General features: G+C 42.1%; 1 protein-coding gene across 11 annotated transcripts in view; it reads left to right on the top strand.

Annotated features, from left to right (window-relative positions):
* The window catches only part of MBNL1 (muscleblind like splicing regulator 1), a 244668-nt gene that overhangs the window by 187363 nt on the left and 35965 nt on the right, over positions 1–21340 (top strand). For 7 of the 11 annotated variants that reach the window (XM_073579037.1, XM_073579033.1, XM_073579036.1 and 4 more), the window contains 3 exons: positions 1713–1883; positions 7891–8088; positions 13717–14001. In XM_073579037.1, coding sequence (XP_073435138.1) covers positions 1713–1883; positions 7891–8088; positions 13717–14001 — 654 coding nt within the window. The remainder of the gene's footprint in view (positions 1–1712; positions 1884–7890; positions 8089–13716; positions 14002–21340) is intronic. The other 4 variants (XM_073579039.1, XM_073579038.1, XM_073579041.1 and 1 more) reach the window with 1 other exon arrangement.

The raw sequence follows: 21340 nt of genomic DNA, 5'->3' as shown, positions 1-21340 counted from the left end.
GTATTCTTCATGAACTTACTTTAGAATTGCTTCTTAGAACTCTGCATTGTGTCTTCCTTAGGCTGCAGACATTCTGTGTGACTGCAGACTTGTGAATCCTCACAGTGAGCACACTACGTGCTATCGGGATTCTCTAGTGCCGTCATCGGGAGCAGCGGGCATGTGACAAGTATGCGATTTGCATTCAAGCAGTCACATGCCAACTAGATATGCGCGGCCTCACTCAGTGCATTTGCATTGACACGTCTAGTCGGAATGTGATTGGAAGTATGAATTTTGCGTACCTGCAGTCACATGTCTGCCCACTTTCAATGCCGGCATCAGAGAATCCTCACAGCCCACATTGCTTGCTGTCACATAGACTGACTGCAGACTTGTAGTCTAAGGCCGGACAACCCCTTTGAATTGACAACTAGTTGACTACATGCAAGCTGATTGGCAGTCGTTTCATGGTTTGTTTAGGCAGGACAACCACAATTCTATGCACATAGACTGATTTTTAATATAATTCTTCTATGCACATAGAAGATCATGTTATCGGCAGCACATGAACTGTTTATACAGGACAATGTGCTGCCGAGAACAATGATTTGTAAGCTTGCTTAAGAATCGTAGCCCCAGACACATGCGTTTTTCTCGTTCATTAGAGTTTTACCAGCCTGTTTAGATGCGCCAATAATTGGGAACTAACATTCCTACGAATGCTTTTTCCCTTGTTGTCTGAATCAGGCTATATTCCTCCTGGGATTTATGATTCCTATAATTTATGAATTAATTGACAGCTGGGTGTTGCCATTTGGGGGTGTTTTCTTATACAGTCTAACTCTGCCCAATAATTGGTGACAATGTCAGTCTGTATAGCTTACACCCCATTGACAAGAGGAATAGTTTGGCCGTCAGTTTCTTCTTACATTTCTAGGAGGGATAAGAGAAGAACGGCACAGTGTAGCGTTAATAAAAAAAAAGATTCTCCAGAATTGTTTCAAAGAGGGATAGGAATGTCTACTAATACTACCAGGGGTCTGCAATACCAAGACAGGTTATTACACTTGGGGTTATTTAGTTTGGAGAATCGAAGGCTTAGGGGTGATCTTATTACAATGTATAAATATATGCGGGGACAGTACAAGGACCTTTCTAATGATCTTTTTACTCTTAGACCTGTGACGGGGACAAGGGGGCATCCTCTACGTCTGGAGGAATGAAGGTTTAAGCATACTCACAGACGCGGATTCTTTACTGTAAGAGCCGTGAGACTATGGAACTCTCTGCCATATGATGTTGTAATGACTGATTCCCCACTAAAATTTAAGAAGGGACTGGATGCCTTTCTTGAAAAGTTTAATATTACAGGGTATATACACTAGTTTCCTTAATATTGCGTTGATCCAGGGAGCTAGTCTGATTGCCATATGTGGAGTCGGGAAGGAATTTTTTTCCCCAATGTGAAGCTTACTGTTTGCCACATGGGTTTTGTTTTGCCTTCCTCTGGATCAACATGTTAGGGCAGGTTAGGATAGGATAGGGGTTGAACTAGATAAACTTAAAGTCTCCCTTCAACCTTAATAACTATGTTAATAACTATGTTACCCTGTCAGGAGTAGAGATAGGTCTCTACATAGAGGTAATGATCTCTCAGGTCATAAACGTAGACTACTCTTTTTTTTAAAACTAAAGCACTGACCTTCATCTTTCTTATTATTGTTACCTAGGGTCGCTGCTCAAGAGAGAATTGTAAATATCTCCATCCGCCAGCACACTTAAAAACACAGCTAGAGATAAATGGACGGAATAACTTGATCCAGCAAAAGAACATGGCCATGCTGGCCCAGCAGATGCAGCTAGCCAATGCAATGATTCCCGGTACTCAACTCCAACCTGTGGTAAGTGATGTAGCTAGCTCCGCTGTGTTAACTTGCTTATGTTTGCACTGAACCCATCACTTATTTTTTAATACAAGATTGCTTTGTCAGTATCAATTTCCGAAATGCATTCTTTTAGCAGTCCCTCCCCCGCTTTTCTCTTAGGCTGTGTTCCCACAGTGATTTTTGGTGAGTTTTTGACGCTTCGTGTTTTCACTGTGTAGGAAACGTGTTACGCTTCCAGCAAAGGATAGAAATCTCCTGACCCCCGTGCTTATTGTTACTCAGTGTAAACTGACGGTGCGTGTTTCATATCCGCATTATGCCAATTTCCCTCGTACGCTGAGTTTATGTGCGAATTTTTCCAATAGACTCGCCTTAGATACGGAAAATCCGCAAGTAAAAAATGCACACGCGTTTTTAGTGTATATTCACGAATGACTGTGTCAATTAAGTTTTATAAAATTCAAATACCAGGAAGTATCAAAAACAAAGCAGCTTTATTTAAAACATGACATACCAACCAGAGACAAAACCTGCAGTGTGAAAAACGCAATAAAAAAGCGTGTGAAAAACGAAGTCAAATCCACAATGAAAAAAGTAACCTAATTTATGAAGAAAATCTGCAGCATGAAAAACTCACCAAAAGCTCGTTATGGGAATGTAGCCAGAGAGTGCTCCTAATCGCCTCCTTCCTTGAGTCAGTACAAGAGTTAAAGGATCAGCACACACAGATTTAGGTCGATGCTTTCTACTGCATCCGTACTCCGATACGGGTGCGCGCTCCGCTGTGTGCCCCTTTCTCCTGACCTCCATATTGCTCCGGAAATTTTTGAGCAACCGATGGGGGTTTCCCGGCCTGGACCTGCAGTGATCTACTTGCAACTAAGAGAACAACAGCATATAAAAAATAACAACAAAAGTTCAAGTACTCTTTATGGATTTGTAAACGCTACCCCTGAATTCAACAGGAACTAAGCGGTGTTCTCTCTCTTGAAACAGCTGCCAGAATTCGTATATTGAATTCTAAGTTAATAAGTGAGTGAACATTATATCAGACAGCATCCTAAAGGTCAAGGCAAGACCCGTTATTTCTGTTTTCTTACAACTTGTCACTGGGGAATGTAGAAAGTATCACAACAGCACTACCCAGGAATTCAGCTCTGGAGGCAGAATATAAAATAACGCAAACGAAGCATGTTGTAGACTGGTGTGTGTGTATCCAGCCCTGCCCCTCATTATGATGTCATAATGGTTGCCATGGCGATGCTGATGATTGACTATGGGATGGAGGATGTGTGATGGGTATATGGGCACTGGACTGTGGGTTGGAAGATATGTATGATGGGTATATGGGCACGGGACTATGGGATAGAGGATGTGTGATGGGTTTATGGGCACTGAACTAATGGAGGATATGTATGACGGGTATATGGGCACGGGACTATGGGATGGAGGATGTGTGATGGGTATATGGGCACTGGACTATGGGATGGAGGATATGTATGACGGTTATATGGGCACGGGACTATGGTATAGAGGATGTGTGATGGGTATATGGGCATGGGACTATGAGATGAAGGATGTGTGATGGGTATATGGGCACTCGACTATGGGATGGCGAATATGTATGATGGGTATATGGGCATGGGACTATGGGATGGAGGATGTGTGATGGGTATATGGGCATGGGACTATGGGATGGAGGATGTGTGATGGGTATATGGGCACTCGACTATGGGATGGAGGATATGTATGATGGGTATATGGGCACGGGCCTATGGGATCGTGGATATGTATGATGGGTATATGGGCACGGGACTATGGGATAGAGGATAATTATAATTTGCTATAACTAACCACAGTTAGTTACTACTTTATGCCCGGGCAGCGCCGGGCTCTTCAGCTAGTCTAATATATAAAGCTGAATATGTGTATGTATGTATGTGTGTTTGTCCGGGATTGGCATACGCACCGTCGCAGCTACAGCCACAAAATTTGGCACAGTCACACGTCTGGACCCCGAGAGTGTCCTAGGCTATGTTGTGAGGCGAAATTTTAACCCTGTGCGTTCCAATTCACCAAACAATTTTGCCCCTATCTACATAATGGGGAAAAAGTGTGTGTGTGTCAAGCCCCGCCCCTCATTATGATGTCATAATGGTTGCCATGGCGACGCTGATGTCATCATAGGTTGCAAGCCCCGCAGCTCATTATAATGTCGTAATGGTTGACTATGGGATAGAGGATGTGTGATGGGTATATGGGCACTGGACTATGGGATGGAGGATATGTATGACGGGTATATGGGCACGGGACTATGGGATGGCGGATATGTATGATGGGTATATGGGCACGGGACTATGGGATGGAGGATATGTATGATGGGTATATGGGCATGGGACTATGAGATGAAGGATGTGTGATGGGTATATGGGCACTCGACTATTGGATGGCGAATATGTATGATGGGTATATGGGCATGTGACTATGGGAATGAGGATGTTTGGGGGTATATGGGCCCTCGACTATGGGATGGAGGATATGTATGATGGGTATATGGGCACGGGCCTATGGGATTGTGGATATGTATGATGGGTATATGGGCACGGGACTATGGGATGGAGGATAATTATAATTTGCTATAACTAATCACAGTTAGTTACTATGCCCGGGCAGCTCCGGGCTCTTCAGCTAGTTTGAAAAAAATATCAACACCCTGTTTTACACATTTATTTTAAAATACAAAACACAAAGTTATACTCACCTTACGCCTATTCCATTGAAGCCCTTGTCCCCTGTAAAAGACAAAAAATAATAAACAACAAAAATACTCGCCATCGTAGAGATGGATTACGGCGTGTCATCTGTGTCATAAATGTGCACATGTGCAGCACGCATTTTGTCTGTGCTGCTCAAAAGAAAAAAAACTGACGTCTGCGGGTTTTTACACACAGACACACGGTCCGTGTGAAAAATCTGACATGTGCACACCATCATTGTATACAATGAATGTGCGAGTGTCCGTATTTGGCCCTTAAAAAACGGACCGCATACGGACACAAAAAACGGACACGTGACGAAGATCTAATCTTGTGTCGGAGGCTGTGATACCATACATGCTGCTCAATGTGAGGCCTTCACGCTGAAAGGTAAGCTTTCCATACAAATAAGGTAAGCATTGGTCATAATGATGCCGATCAGGTAGATCAGATGGATTATCCACCTGGACGGCTTTGGAAAACAATACAACTGGCTTGCATAAAGTAGCAACAGATTGGCTGAACTCAGCTGATCATGCCAATCACTTGTCTTGTCCATCCTGATAGCATTTTGCTATCAGCCATCACAAGTTATAGTTCCTGTATAAACTTCAAATGATGTCTGAAGTGGTGAAAATTGTGCATTTTAGCTGACATTTATCTTCTGGTTATGGCCAGATCAATGATGTAAGTCTTTTGCCATGCATCAGTGACATGATATTTGCTAGATGCTTCCTTGGCACTGTCCGCAGCCTCTTCCTTGCCCTTTGATGTCCATAAGGCCTTGATCTGTGATTTTCTAGCATCTTTCACATGAATGTGGGATACTCTATATCAGGGTTCCCCAACTCCAGTCCTCAAGGCCCATCAACAGGTCATGTTTTCAGGATTTCCTTAGTATTCCTTAGTATTGCCCAGGTGATAATTGCATCACCTGTACAATACAAGGGAAATCCTGAAAACATGACCTGTTGGTGGGCCTTAACCCTGATCTATATGATGTTTAGCTGGATCAGATCCTACCCCACCATCATTCATGATACCAGGACAAGACAGTATCACATGTCGTGACCAGAGCCGGCTACAGTTAGTGATTACTTTTTTAGAGTTTACTTATTTATTTCTAGTGACTACTAGAGTTTCTAAAGTTAGCCTTCAATCCTGTTTAATACAATTACTATTTTTTAACATGACATGGCTGGGGTTGTATGGGAGATTGCCATATTTCACACGTGAGGTTTAAACAAGAAGGATTTGGTGCCAAGAACGTGGGTTTATTTTTCTGTGTACAGACATAGTACAAACTTCTGTGAAGAGACTGGACCCCTGCCAGGCATTGAGGACAATCTCTGAGGTTTTTTGACACTTTCAGGGAACTTAGAGTTCCATATCCAAGATGTGTTGCATCCTTCACTACCTAATCCTTTATATTTCTTTTAGAGCCTGGACACCCAGGTCATGTCTTGATGAGTCTTCTGGATGTTCACCATCATAGTATTTTGAGGCACCTACTTCCAGGGGATACTCTTCCAATTTTAACTATAAGTGACTGTAAGGAAGAACTCTCACTGCTTCTGATACATCTATTTTGTATTTAAGCATGTAATGAGCATGTGCAAAGGTCATTCTGAAGGGAGGGGGAGCAGGTGAGCTTTGACATCACCAATTTTGGATGATGGCTCCTGTGTTATCAGCCATGCATAGAGATGTTATGTGCCATTGTAATCCTTCCTGTGATCAGACTTCTGTAATGTCTTCTGTTCAGAACAGGAAGTATGAGTCTAAAATTGTCCTAGTGGCCAGTATGAAAATTATAAGATTTCTGTATATTATTTTTAAGATTGTGATATGCAAAATGAAAAATGACCCCCCCCCAAAAAAAAGAAAATATATATTTGACACAGAAACCAGATTTCTGATGATACATTCCCTTTAAAAAATGTAGTGTTCCCCACGAATTATGTTTTATTTAATTTTTTAATAATTAATTGTAGCACAATTCCTCTGTTATTCCGTCTACAAATCTACATATAAATTGACAACTGGATTCTCTCTGACACTAACAGTACCGATTGGACAGTGTGACAGTGTGCTAGAATGCACAGCTCACCGGTTTCACCCAGTTGTCGATTTCTTCACTAAATTCTAGGTAGAATTACCCAGGAATGGACGATGGGGAAATCACAATCCTGAATTGTTGTTTCATGAAGACACTAAGTATTAACTAAATTAGACATGTCAGGGACACAGCTGCAAGTATTGTGCAAGAAGCCATGAACTCCCAGCCTTCATGTTGGTGACCCCTGGAGGCTGCGTACTCCTTATTACTTTACTGACATCATGGTAACCTGCAAAAAGCCCCCAAATAAGCATGTATTTCATAGTGGAGATCATAGTAATAAATCTGAAAAATAATGTCACCACTACTGATAAATATAAATGTAGCTCTACTGAATGAATATAGCCAGCATAAAATTAGATGAGATAGGAAAATAATAACTGGGGAACTGCACGTAAAATTGTAATTCGAATTACATCGGCTATGGGGCCACATCTTTGGGGCGATCTATAGTACAAACGATTGTGATGAACACAGTAAGAAAGTAACCAAGATATTAATGTATACATCCCAAATATAATTATAAAACCTCAGTGGGTGCTCCTCTTTTGGGTAGGTTCAAGTATACATTTGTGATATTCTTTCTGTAACATTGGTATTTAGTTCTGGTATAATTTTCATTTTGTTTTGTTTTTTTTACTTTTTTTCATCTTCTATAATCTTTTATAATTTTATGATATATATTTATTCAATAAAACTTTATGAGTAGTGGTTATAATTAGTGATGAGCAAACGTGCTCGGATAAGGTGATGTCCCACATGCTTGGGTGCTAACCGAGTGACTTCCTCAAAGAATTCGTTCGAGTCCCCCGCACCTGCATGTTTCGCTGCTGTTTGACAGGTGCAGCACATGCAGGGATTGTCTAACAAGCTTGAGACATGCAAGCGAGGGGACTCAAACATATTTTTTGAGGACGCCAAAGTCACTTGATTAGCACCCGAGCGTGCGGGATAGCACTTTATCCGAGCACATTCGCTCATCACTATGTTATATTCTTTTATAGAATTCGTTACTGACATCACGCAAGAAATAATCGATGTAAAAAGCCATAATTCAGATACGCCAAGCATAACATTCTGGTTTTATTGTGTTTTTTGAAGATCAGCAAATAACAATGTTGCCCTCATAGTATATTGTCTTTTCCAGCCAATGTTCTCAGTCGCGCCAAGCTTAGCCACGAATGCAGCAGCCTTTAATCCATACCTGGGGCCGGTGTCACCGGGCCTCGTACCAGCTGAAATCCTTCCTACCGCACCAGTGCTTGTTGCCGGAAACCCTGGAGTTGCAATGCCATCAGCCGCAGCAGCTGCCGCACAGAAGTTAATGAGAACCGACAGACTAGAGGTAAGAACGATGTCACGTTCTGCACATCGCCCGACGTGTCTGCCGCAACATGGCCGAGACCTAAGACTAGAATGTAAGTAAAGGGGGGGAAGGAAAAAAACAACAAAAAACAATTGACACAGATGATAAAGGGAAAATATGCAAAACTTTATTGGAATAAGACACATGGGTCTTAATAAACCCTCACAAACAAGGCCAGACTAGGTCCACAAGGAGATCAGACATAGGCAAACAGTGGCCTGTAAAAATACTTACAGAAAACCTCATAAAGATAGTATAAAGGAAGGCATCATTGCCCATAGAGATGAATGTGATATGTAAATCACACTCATAAAGACATCAATTGAGTCATAGCGGAACAAAAAGAGGTAGATTACCTGAAATAGAGGTGGTTAGAGTCTGAGAGCGGGGGACCTGCCTGCAACCCCTACCTACGTTTCGGATGAATGCTCCTTCATCAGGGGGTGTAGCAATTGTAAAAACGTGTGACATACTGTATATAGGGGAGGAACAGGAAGTGACTAATGAGAGGAATCAGTAGCCATAGAAACCATGATGCCGTCCACCACTAACCAGCAGGGCAACAAAGTAAAGAGCAGCGTAACCACGAATACTCCTGTCTGTCACTCAGCGTGCAGTAGCGGTACGGCAGCATAGTGACATGGAAAAATGCCACATCACAGCTGCGATCACAGAGTCCAAAAGAAAGATAAATGATCTGTGTTTCCATTACTAAAACTCCGGTCACATGACAAAAAAGGGGCGGACTTTTGTCAACTAGAATGTAAGTATCGTAAAGTCCGAATGACTAAGGGTTGTATAGATGCGAAGAAGACCTTAAGTCATTACCAGTCATATATATGACATCTTGACTACTATTAACCCCTCAGGTGCTATTATGGTAACCAAAGAATTTACCTTCAACTGACTCAATAATCTCCACCTTTACAATCCCATATGGTGACTTGTGGTGGGCTTTAATTGCCATTACAGAGACTCGTCTATTCCACGCTGTAGACACCGATTACTTTAGTTGCCAAGAGATGGTAACCAAGGCATACTGGGGAAAAAATCCTTGAATATGCAGTTTTGTTCCATTACTTACACAGATCCAGATGTAGCGGTGCTGAACTTGCAATTTTACTATGTCTTTTATGCACCACTTTTATTTTCCCTGATTATTTTAGAACGATGCTCAAGTATATTTTGTACTTGCTAATAATGTTCTTATACTGAGATTCTTAAGAACGTGTTGTAGTCCTAACGACAACCTCTGACCATGAGTGAGTGCTCCCGACACCCTCATCGGGTTACACTTCTCCGGGCCGTTCAGTTAGGATTGTCTCTAATTCATGGCTCTGTAACTTTGACTATGATTGGTCAGATTTTACAAGCGTTACCCTACAGTTTAAAAACTATGTAACCCTGCAGTATTGTATGCCCTTCCTTAAAAGAGTCATCTGATCTCTGTAAAAAGAAAAAATAAATCTCCTAATGTTCTAAAAAAAAATCATAACTCGCCTCCTCCGGTTTCCCCACAATGCAGTATCACTAGAGGACTAATAAACCTGCTGCCATGTATCTCTCCCATCCCCACCACTGATTGGCAGCTTTCTGTCTATGCACAGTGTACACAAAATGATGCCAATCAGTGGTGTGGGCAGGGTTATAGAAGGCTCAGCATTCAGAGAACTGGTAGATCTACAGCAGATAAAACGCCAATCATATAAAAACTGCAGCAAGCAGCCCAGTAAGTGACACATCCCTGGAATCAAGGTCTCTGCTCCTACATCATGATGCTCTCAGATGGGGTAGCAAAACCCTGGTCACAGATTCCCATTAAAATGAGTGTATTAAATACTAATTATCAATATCAAGCACAGGCCTCTGTTAGAATAGTGGATTTGCAGTCCCTTTGTTCAGTGAGTGCAGTGAGCTGGAGGCATTATTAATGGAGTATTCTGCTGGGAAACATTTATAGCAATTTAAAAGATCAATAAATGTTTGATATGTCGGGAGATTTGCTTTAAGCTTTTAAGAACCTGACCAGAAAGAGGAGTCGCTCATAGAGACTTGGGTGATCGTGTGCACTATGGTCCTTGGGTTTACAAAACCGCTCAGCCGACCATAGCATACTAGCCCGCTTCGCTCCATTCTTCCAGGCTCAGTAATACAGTGAACCCCGATTTTCTCTATTTGCTCCTACGAATTTACTATCAATGTAAATGTCGTGTTTATGCCAAATGTGCACAGCCAAACATCTAACATCTCGCTGCAGTATTACGGTCAATTAGACTTTTACAAATTGGATTTGAATAATGTTTATTCTTCATGTTGTTTATCTACGACTTCTCTCCACTTCTTTATTCCTCCTATCCAGCATGTACCTCCAATTATATATCATCCCAAGCAGCAGATCCCATGTTCTGTATGTCAGTGATGATGGTCAAAGAACCTAATAGGGTCTTCTGGTTGGAATGATATATGCTACAAGCCAGGCAGAATGAAAGGTAGGTGGTAGAGATAAGAGGGGCATTATTATGTTACTGGTCCAGGGTCACAACTTAAGTACTTTATGATGCTTTTTATGAATGATTACTTTCTGCTGATCATATTCTCATATGCTTGATGCTTTTCCTACTCATAGAACTTCATGAAGCTCCATCCTACTTGTGGGTCACCTTCCGCTCCCTCATAATAGACTCTGCTTCCCATCGTGGCAGTACTTATCCATTCATCCATTCCCCATTTCTCTGCTTGCAGTTTTCTCTTGCGATGGACATGTAAAGCATGCATGTGACATTTAGGACTGCCGTAGTACTTTATCATTTTCAGCTGACATTTCTACATTCAGCTCCAATTTAACAGTAGGCGAAATTGAGTTCCGTTCCAGTACTCAGCTTCCCATGATAAAAATTGTGCATCAAAATCAGAAAAGCAGCAAAAATGTCCCAATGTATATGTTAAAATGATGTCCTAAGAAATGATATCTAAATGTGAAAAAGATATCTCCCTTCTTCAGGTTCTGCCATGTCTACATAACACAGACTGGGTCAGCCCCTGTGACCTGCGTAAAAATCGCAAGATTTCTATGCATATATATTTTTTAATAAATATTTTGATCTAGAAAATAAAAACATTGCTAACCTTCTGAGACAAGTTATCCAGATGGTGCACAGTGAGGCGTGATCACCTTCGCTACATCTGTATCAGGCTAGGACCTGTAGCACTGTAAGGCAATGTTCACATGCAGCGTTTTTTTTGTCAGTTTTTTTTTTAATGCAAATAAGAATCCGAGTTTTACACTACCAGCAACATCTATGGACTTTTAGACACTTCATACACAATATTGTTTTTTTTTTTTCCTGACTGACTTTGAGAACTGCAGCGTTTTTTAAATTCTTTCAGCAGTTTTGCAATGTTTTTTAAGTTTTTTTTCACCCATAGAAAGCAATGGAAAAGTGCAAAAATGAAGCAAAAAAACACAGCAAACAGGTTTTTCTGCATTTTTGTAGCGTTTTTGGTGAATAAAACTAACTATATTGAATAGGTAGAAAAATCACACATGTAATCCATACTAAACAAAAAGACCCCTGCAAAAATGCAGCAACAACTTTTACAGAAAAAAATACTGCAAAACTGCTGCTTGTGAACGTAGCCTAACATTTACACAGGCAGAGGAACAGAAAAGAAGGGAGCTAATATAACTGGAAGTATCCAGATCTTTGTTGACATATCTGTTAGGCCGGTTTCAGACGTCCGTTTATTTCCAGTACCGGAAAAACCGGTACCAGAGATATCCCTGTCTGTGTGTGTAATACTTGCAGCACCTGTGTGGCAGCCGTGTGCTGTCTGTGTGCCGCATCAGTACCAAATGAACGGCCGCTGGGGTAGAAACGCTACAGTTGTCAACAGTCCCAACATCCCCCACCTTCTGTCATCATTCTGACTTTAATATAACTCTCATCATTCTCTTTTGCTCGCGCAGATCACCGGCAGAGCAGGGGAGAATGATAAGAGCAGTCTTCAACACCTGCCCCCGGGGAACAGCGCTTACTGTAGCGCTTCTTCCCTGATGCGTGTCACACGGATGACATCAAAGTGTGTTCTCCATGTTCACGTGTGCGGGACGTTTTGCCGCCCATGCTGATGGTAAAAAATGGACATGTCTACCTGTGGGGCACACAGACACACGGTCTGTGGAAACACACCGACATGTGCACTTACCCATTAATTTGAATAGGTCTACATGTGTCAGTGTCTTCGGTACGTGTTTGAAACTGTCACCACATGTACCCGAGACACTGATGTGTGAAATAGGCCTTAGTTAGAGTATATGGATAGCAAGTTAACCACCTCAATGGAAAATGGAATGATGGCTAATAGTGGAAATCACTCAGTGTCTGAGGACACTGAGATTCCATTTTTGAAATTAAGGTCAAAATGTTTTTAAAGTTTAAGGGTTGTCCAAGACTTTTCATGGATAAACCATCATTATGATGGGCTGACAACATATGATTGGTCTGTCTATTGAAGATCTGAGCTGTAGTGCCAGGTACAGTCACAGTGGTGGGTACACACCTCAGCCTCAAAAAACTAGAATGATTCCCCTTTGTTCCGATGAGTAATGAAGGTCCTCCAACAGCCCATTGTAGGGGTAGGTCACCTTCTAAAGGGACTCTGTCAGCACATAATGACTGTTCAAACCAAGTACTGACGTTTGGTCCATCATGGAACGGCCAAACATTTAGGTGCACTCCCCATCTGCTTGTATTCCCGATATCTCCACCTCCGTTTTCTTTGATTGACAGTTCTCTGTTCCCAGAGCCAGGGAAGGGCGAGATAGATGGAAAACAAACTGGTGGAAATGTGCACCTAATGTTTGGCCACACCAAGATGTGCCCAGCACCTAGTGGTTTGTATAGTCATTCTCTGCTGACAGAGTCACTTTGAGGGCTTGCTCACAACGGCTGAGTGCTATGTGATGTTTTATGGGCTAGTACTTGGCATAATGTTATACTATGGGGCATGAGAAAACAGTCACAGCATGCTGCCAGTGCCTCTAATAATCGGATCACGCTTACACATACAATTTTATGGGTGCGTGTGAAACATCGGACCACTCGGATGTCATCCCAGTGCAGTCTGATGTTTGCGCACAGAGACAATAGAGAAGATGGAGAAATGAAGTTCTCCATCTTCTGCTCACCTGTGCTGCGATTCTCTTATGCAAGGCAATCGCAGCTCAGTAAGATGGCACTTAGATAAATTTCTGACAGAGCCAAGTGTCAATAGCATAATCGGTTACATGAGAGAGTATACGGCAGTGTGAGCGAACCCTAAAAGTTCCTTTAAGATTGTTAATGATTGTTTCTAACTCAATATTGTGGCTGTAATAAAAGTTCTAGCAACAAATATTTCATGGAGGGTAAATAGTGAGGTCCAGGGTTAAGCTACAATTTCTTGGCTTTTTCTTGCATGCTATGTTGTCATTATTTCTGCATTTTTCTGTCTCCATGATATGCCTCTGTATTTGCAGCCACTGGTTAGGTAGTGCGCTCACAATTACTATGTTAATGGTGGAAGGACTGGCTGGAATGGAAACTGAAGTCCTCTTTTTATCCACAGGCCAGCTACAGTCATGCAGCTGCAGTACGAGCTTCCCCACGTTGCCCAAGCAATGACCTCAGCCCCGATCTGGAGGGAGCACCCTCTTTATGGGTGAGAGGTAGTTCAGTCTCCATGCCAGCTCAATCCTGGGCCTCTCAAGAGCAGAGACTGCCAGTTGTGCCAAATTATGTGTGGTGGTTTTGTGATGTGGACTCCTGCCCTGTGGGAAGTGAGCTGAGACCAGCAAACTCATTTCACTTAGGACATCAAGCTGGACTTGACCCCCGATCTCAGAAGAGAAAGGCGAGTGTTCCTCACCGTGTCTACCTCTCCATACTGTTTCTGTCTTTCTGCCTTCTGTACAAGCTTTGACTACATCGACTCGAACTCTGAATGTATTCATTCTGTTTTATGTTGCTACTTTCTCTCCACTTTTCCATTCTAGCTCATCCTGTTACTTTCTTTACTCTGGTGCTTACATAACCAGTCCTCATTTTCAAGGCAATCTCTACCGTCTTACGCTCTGTTAATAACTCTTTCCTTTTCTTCTTTTGCATCTTACATTCCATAACTTTTGTAACTTTTTACAAAGTATTCCTTTTTGTTCCGCGTATAGAAATAAATGTCAAAGCAATAACCGTCATCCATATAATATGCTTCCTAGTGATATTCATAGTCTGTCCATTCTTTGCAGCAATTCTTACTTTGGTCTGGACTATAAATAATGTTATGGAACAATATATCTCTCTGACAATGTAATAAGCCATGTTTATGTTCTGCTGAGTTACTATTTCTGTTGGCCGTGAACACTATAAATTCAGATGCTACTTGTTACATTATGCTATATATATTTGCATTAAATACAGCACAAAGACGGTTATATCCCATGGGTGTGATTTCCGTTAGCTCAATCATATTGCGATTATATAGAATATGCTTTCGTAATCAGGCCTGCCCCAGGAAAACGTGTATTTATTTTTCTGAGCTTTATGAATGCATACACTATATCATGGCACCAGTATGAATAGACAATCGCTCCATTAAAGCAACACAGGAAGACGGATCAGCTGGAGAACCTAAACTGGCCTAGTTCTTAGTAGATTCCCACTTTTCTCACTTTTTATTTCTTTCTATTTATATATTTTACCTGTTTTTCGCAACTATATCTATAAATTATGTATTCCTCTAAATATCTCTGTATCTGCATATCTCTAAATTATTCCTCTATAAATTATAAATAATTGTTTATCATCTCAGATATATCTATACTTTTTCCTCTCTCTCTCTATCAACATCCTCAAATGAACTCCTCAACCTTGAAAATGCAACACCAATTATGAAAATCACAAGAAGAGACATGTTAATAATATACAGTAATATAAAATGCAAAAATAGAAACAAAATTTTCAAAACAACGTGATTTGTTCAGCACTGAGTATGTGTGCCGCACACAATACGTCGCGCACTTACAGGCCTTGGCTGCGATCAATTACATTATTAAAGGTTGTCCGAGAAATGTTCTGCCATGCTGAATTGCAAATCATCAAGATTCGCTGCTGGCAGCTGCCTTTGCGGCTAATAGATAATAATAATAGACAAATCCAAAGACGCTATAGGCCATGGTAAAACATGTGGCCTGGTGTCATATTGTAACATGCCATTAGTGTGTCAGAACATTCCTCAGACAACCAATAATAACCTCAGAGATAGCAGCCAAGGAGCATAAGTATGGGTATTTCTGGTGCTCATACTTCACACTGAATAAATTGAGAGGTTTTGAAATGTTGTTTCTAATGTTTATTTGGAATTGTGGGTTATAGATACCCGTATATACTCGTGTATAAGCCGACCCGAGTATAAGCCGACCCCCCTAATTTTGCCCCCAAAAACTGGGAAAACTTATTGACACGAGTATAAGCCAAGGGTGGGAAATGCAACATGCTCCATATTAATATATATGCCCCATATAATGCTGCACAAAGGTTAATGGTAGCCCATAACATGCTCCATATTAATATATGCCCCATATAATAATGCTGCACAAAGGTTATTGGTGGCCCATAATATGCTCCATATTAATATATATGCCCCATATAATGCTGCACAAAGGTTATTGGTGGCCCATAACATGCTCCATATATGCCCTATGTAATAATGCTGCTGCTGTGATTTAAAAAAAAAAATGACATACTCACCTCTCCTTATGGCATCCTTATGGCATGGTTGGCTCACCCTCTCCCAGTGCTACTCACCCTCCGGCTCTGCTACATCTCAGTCCCGTCGTCTGTATCTCCCTTCCTGTCTTCTTCCTGTGCGGTCACATGGTACCGCTCATTAAAGTCATTAATATGCAGCCCCACCCCTATGAGAGTGGAGACACGTCCATATTCATGACTTTAATGAGCGGTACTATGTGACCGCACAGGAAGAAGACAGGTAGGGAGATACAAAAGCCGGGACTGAGATGTAGCAGAGCTGGATATGCAGACGCCAGGAGGGTGAGTATCATGTCTCCCGATCCCCCTCCCTCGATGGCTTTCAGGTATATGACTCGTATATAAGCCGAGAGGGTCTTTTTCAGCCCAAAAAAGGGGCTGAAAAACTCGGCTTATACATGAGTATATACGGTAATTTTGTGACAAAGAATTTATAATTGGTAGAGAAAGGTCCATCAAGTTAAACCTACAGTTGTGGCCAAAAGTATTGACACCCCTGCAATTTTGTCAGATAATACTCAGTTTCTTCCTGAAAATGATTGCAAACACAAATTCTTTGGTATTATTATCTTCATTTAATTTGTTTTAAATGAAAAAACACAAAAGAGAATGAAGCAAAAAGCAAAACATTGATCATTTCACACAAAACTCCAAAAATGGGCCAGACAAAAGTATTGGCACCCTCAGCCTAATACTTGGTTGCACAACCTTTAGCCAAAATAACTGCGACCAACCGCTTCCGGTAACCATCAACGAGTTTCTTACAATGCTCTGCTGGAATTTTAGACCATTCTTCTTTGGCAAACTGCTCCAGGTCCCTGATATTAGAAGGGTGCCTTCTCCAAACTGCCATTTTTAGATCTCTCCACAGGTGTTGTATGGGATTCAGGTCTGGACTCATTGCTGGCCACCTTAGAAGTCTCCAGTGCTTTCTCTCAAACCATTTTCTAGTGCTTTTTGAAGTGTGTTTTGGGTCATTGTCCTGCTGGAAGACCCATGATCTCTGAGGGAGACCCAGCTTTCTCACACTGGGCCCTACATTATGCTGCAAAATTTGTTGGTAGTCTTCAGACTTCATAATGCCATGCACACGGTCAAGCAGTCCAGTGCCAGAGGCAGCAAAGCAACCCCAAAACATCAGGGAACCTCCGCCATGTTTGAGTGTAGGGACCGTGTTTTTTTCTTTGAATGCCTCTTTTTTCTTCTGTAAACTCTATGTTAATGCCTTTGCCCAAAAAGCTCTACTTTTGTCTCATCTGACCAGAGAACATTCTTCCAAAACGTTATAGGCTTTTTCAGATAAGTTTTGGCAAACTCCAACCTGGCTTTTTTATGTCTCGGGGTAAGAAGTGGGGTCTTCCTGGGTCTCCTGCCATACAGTCCCTTTTCATTCAGACGCCGACGGATAGTACGGGTTGACACTGTTGTACCCTCGGACTGCAGGGCAGCTTGAACTTGTTTGGATGTTAGTCGAGGTTCTTTATCCAACATCCGCACAATCTTGCGTTGAAATCTCTTGTCAATTTTTATTTTCCGTCCACATCTAGGGAGGTTAGCCACAGTGCCATGGGCTTTAAACTTCTTAATGACACTGCGCACGGTAGACACATGAACATTCAGGTCTTTGGAGATGGACTTGTAGCCTTGAGATTGCTCATGCTTCCTCACAATTTGGTTTCTCAAGTCCTCAGACAGTTCTTTGGTCTTCTTTCTTTTCTCCATGCTCAATGTGGTACACACAAGGACACAGGACAGAGGTTGAGTCAACTTTAATCCATGTCAACTGGCTGCAAGTGTGATTTAGTTATTGCCAACACCTGTTAGGTGCCACAGGTAAGTTACAGGTGCTGTTAATTACACAAATTAGAGAAGCATCACATGATTTTTCGAACAGTGCCAATACTTTTGTCCACCCTCTTTTTTATGTTTGGTGTGGAATTATATCCAATTTGGCTTTAGGACAATTCTTTTTGTGTTTTTTCATTTAAGACAAATTAAATGAAGATAATAATACCAAAGAATTTGTGTTTGCAATCATTTTCAGGAAGAAACTGAGTATTATCTGACAAAATTGCAGGGGTGTCAATACTTTTGGCCACAACTGTATGTCTTTTTTCAGACTACAGTTGGTACAGAAAGTATTCAGACCCCTTTAAATTTTTCGCTCTTTGTTTCATTGCAGCCATTTGGTAAATTCAAAAAAGTTCATTTTTTTCTCACTAATATACACTCTGCACCCCATCTTGACAGAAAAAAATAAAAATGTAGAAATTTTTGCAAATTTATTAAAAAAGAAAAACTGAAATATCACTATCACAAGGTCAAAAGTATTCAGACCCTTTGCTCAGTATTGAGTAGAAGCACCCTTTGAGCTAGTACAGCCATAAGTCTTCTTGGGAATGATGCAATAAGTTTTTCACACCTGGATTTGGGGATCCTCTGCCATTATTCCTTGCAGATCTTTTCCAGTTCCGTCAGGATGGATGGTGAATGTTGGTGGACAGCCACTTTCAGGTCTCTCCAGAGATGCTCAATTGGGTTTAGGTCGGAGCTCTGGCTGGGCCAGTCAAGAATGGTCACAGTTGTTCTGAAGCCACTCCTTTGTTATTTTAGCTCTGTGCTTAGGGTCATTGTCTTGTTGGAAGGTGAACCTTTGGCCAAGTCTGAGGTCCAGAGCACTCTGGAAGAGATTTTCATCCAGGATATCTCTGTACTTGGCCACATTTATGTTTCCCTCAATTGCAACCAGTCCTGTCCCTGCAGCTGAAAAACACCCCCATAACATGAGGCTGCCACCACCATGTTTCACTGTTGGGATTGTATTGGGCAGGTGATGAGCAATGCCTGGTTTTCTCCCCACATACCGCTTATAATTATCACCAAAAAGTTCTGTCTTCGTGTCATCAGACCAAATAATCTTATTTCTCATAGTCTGGGAGTCCTTTGTTTGTTTTTTTTAGCAAACTCTATGCGGGCTTTCATATGTCTGGCACTGAGGAGAGGCTTCTGTCGAGCCACTCTGCCATAAAAGCCCGACTGGTGGAAGGCTGTAGTGATAGTTGACTTTGTTGACTTTGATAGCACTATGGAAGAGGTTTTCATCCAGGATATCTCTGTACTTGGCCGCATTTATGTTTCCTTCAATTGCAACCAGTCCTGTCCCTGCAGCTGAAAAACACCCCCATAACATGAGGCTGCCACCGCCATGTTTCACTGTTGAGATTGTATTGGGCAGGTGATGAGCAATGCCTGGTTTTCTCCCAACATACTGCTTAGAATTATCACCAAACAGTTCTATCTTTGTCTCATCAGACCAAATAATCTTATTTCTCATAGTCTGGGAGTCCTTTGTGTGTTTTTTTTTAGCAAACTCTATGTGGGCATTCATATGACTGCCACTGAGGAGAGGCTTCTGTCGGGCCACTCTGCCATAAAAGCCCCACTGTTGGAGGGCTGTAGTGATAGTTGCCTTTGTGAAACTTTCTCCCATCTCCCTACTGCACCTGTGGAACTCAGGCACAGTGATCTTGGGGTTCTTCTTTACCTCTCTCACCAAAGCTATTCTCCCACGATTGCTCAGTTTGGCTGGACGGCCAGGTCTCGGAAGACTTCTGGTGGTTCCAAACTTCTTCCATTTAATGATTATGGAGGCCACTGTACTCTTATGAACCTTGAGTACAGCAGAAATCCTTTTGTAGCATTGGCCAGATCGGGATCACAAGAAAATGGACAGCATGTGACTTAAATATGATTGTCTGAGCAAAGGGTCTCAATATGTATGACCATGTGATATTTCAGTTTTTCTTTTTTAATAAATTTGCAAAAATTTCTACATTTCTGTTCTTTTTCAGTCAAGATGGGGTGCAGAGTGTACATTAATGAGAAAAAAATGAACTTTTTTGAATTTACCAAATGACTGCAATGCTTTCTGTACCAACTGTATGTAACTGTGCAGCTCTATTAGTTCTATTTTTTCATAATTTTCATATCTATTTATCTACCTACCATATCTATCAACCCTTTACTTTCCATAAATCCAGTCCTTTTCCTTCTTGATGTTGACATTTCAGTGGTGAGGAATGTATTTCTAATTATTTGACTTCTCCATTGTTTATAAAAAGAAATGTGATATGGTTTCATTTACACCGATGCATCAGAACTGTATTTGTTTTTCATCAAAGTTTATCTATTAAAATTAATGAGCATTTTTTTGCTTTTTCAAAATCTGAACAAACCTTGTGTCAGGACTCTAATGTCAGGACCCTGTCAGCGTCGGAAAACTGCCACGCAGAGCAGGGTGACTTACCCACACTATGGGAGAGTGCGGGGTCCAATACTATAGTGATGGTTCAAGCAGACAGGACCTGCGGCACTGAAAATAGTAAGGAGTCCCAGGACCTACGATCATGTGACTGCAGGGGCGGGGCTTAGCGTCCTATAGCTGCAGATGATGTAATGTACCTACTGCAGGGAAACTGTAGTAGAGGAAAACGCAGGTCAGACAAGAGAGGGTTCGTACACGGAGAGGGCTCTGCGGTACCAGGGGGACGAGCAGAGAATAGTCAGGTCACAGGCAGAGGGTCATACACAGAGAGGTAGTGCAGTACAAGAGGGACAGGCAGAACTCGTAACAGGGTCAGAACCGGATCAAAACCAAACAAGCAACAAGTTATCAGGCACAAGGCACACGTACGCACGAGGTCAACTAACTCAGCCGAGGGCAGGAGTATAACTGACACCGGACCTAGGTCAAGTGAGCATTAAATAGCCGCCCTCTGCCAGAGTGAGGCAGAAACAATTAACCCCTGTCTGACCAGGACGGGCCAAAGACAAACCCCATCCTGGATCATGACAGTACCCTCCTTTCAATGGGGGGCCACTGGACCCCCTGGTGTCTCAGGATACTTGGTGTGAAAGGCCCGGACCAACCGATCCGCATGAACCGATCGAGCAGGAACCCACGACCAGTCTTCTGGACCATAGCCTTTCCAATGTACAAGATATTGAAGGGCACGACGGACCAACTTAGAGTCAACAATTCGTTCCACCTCGTACTCAGACTGCCCTTCTACCAAAACCGGTGGCGGGGAAGACGATGATCCCTCCCCACAGGTTTCAAAAGGGCCCTATGGAAAACATTGGGGATCCACAGAGATGGCGGGAGACGCAACCGAAAAACCACCGGGTTAACCGCTTCGGTAATTTCATAGGGACCAATACATTTAGGACCAAGCTTCGCAGAGGGGACCTTGAGCCTTATATTCTTGGTAGATAACCATACCTTATCCCCAACCTGGAACACCGGCCCCACGGACCGTTTTTTGTCTGCAAAAATCTTATGTTTATACTGGGCCTTCGTAATGTTACTCTGGACCTCCCGCCACACCTCCCCCAACCACTGGATAGTCTCCTCCGCCCCAGGACAC

This window comes from Dendrobates tinctorius, unplaced genomic scaffold (genome assembly GCF_039654945.1).
Source record: "Dendrobates tinctorius isolate UK_male_01 unplaced genomic scaffold, ASM3965494v1 ptg000060l, whole genome shotgun sequence".
Classification (NCBI taxonomy): Eukaryota; Metazoa; Chordata; class Amphibia; order Anura; family Dendrobatidae; genus Dendrobates; species Dendrobates tinctorius.
This window is presented reverse-complemented; position numbering and strand designations above follow the sequence as displayed.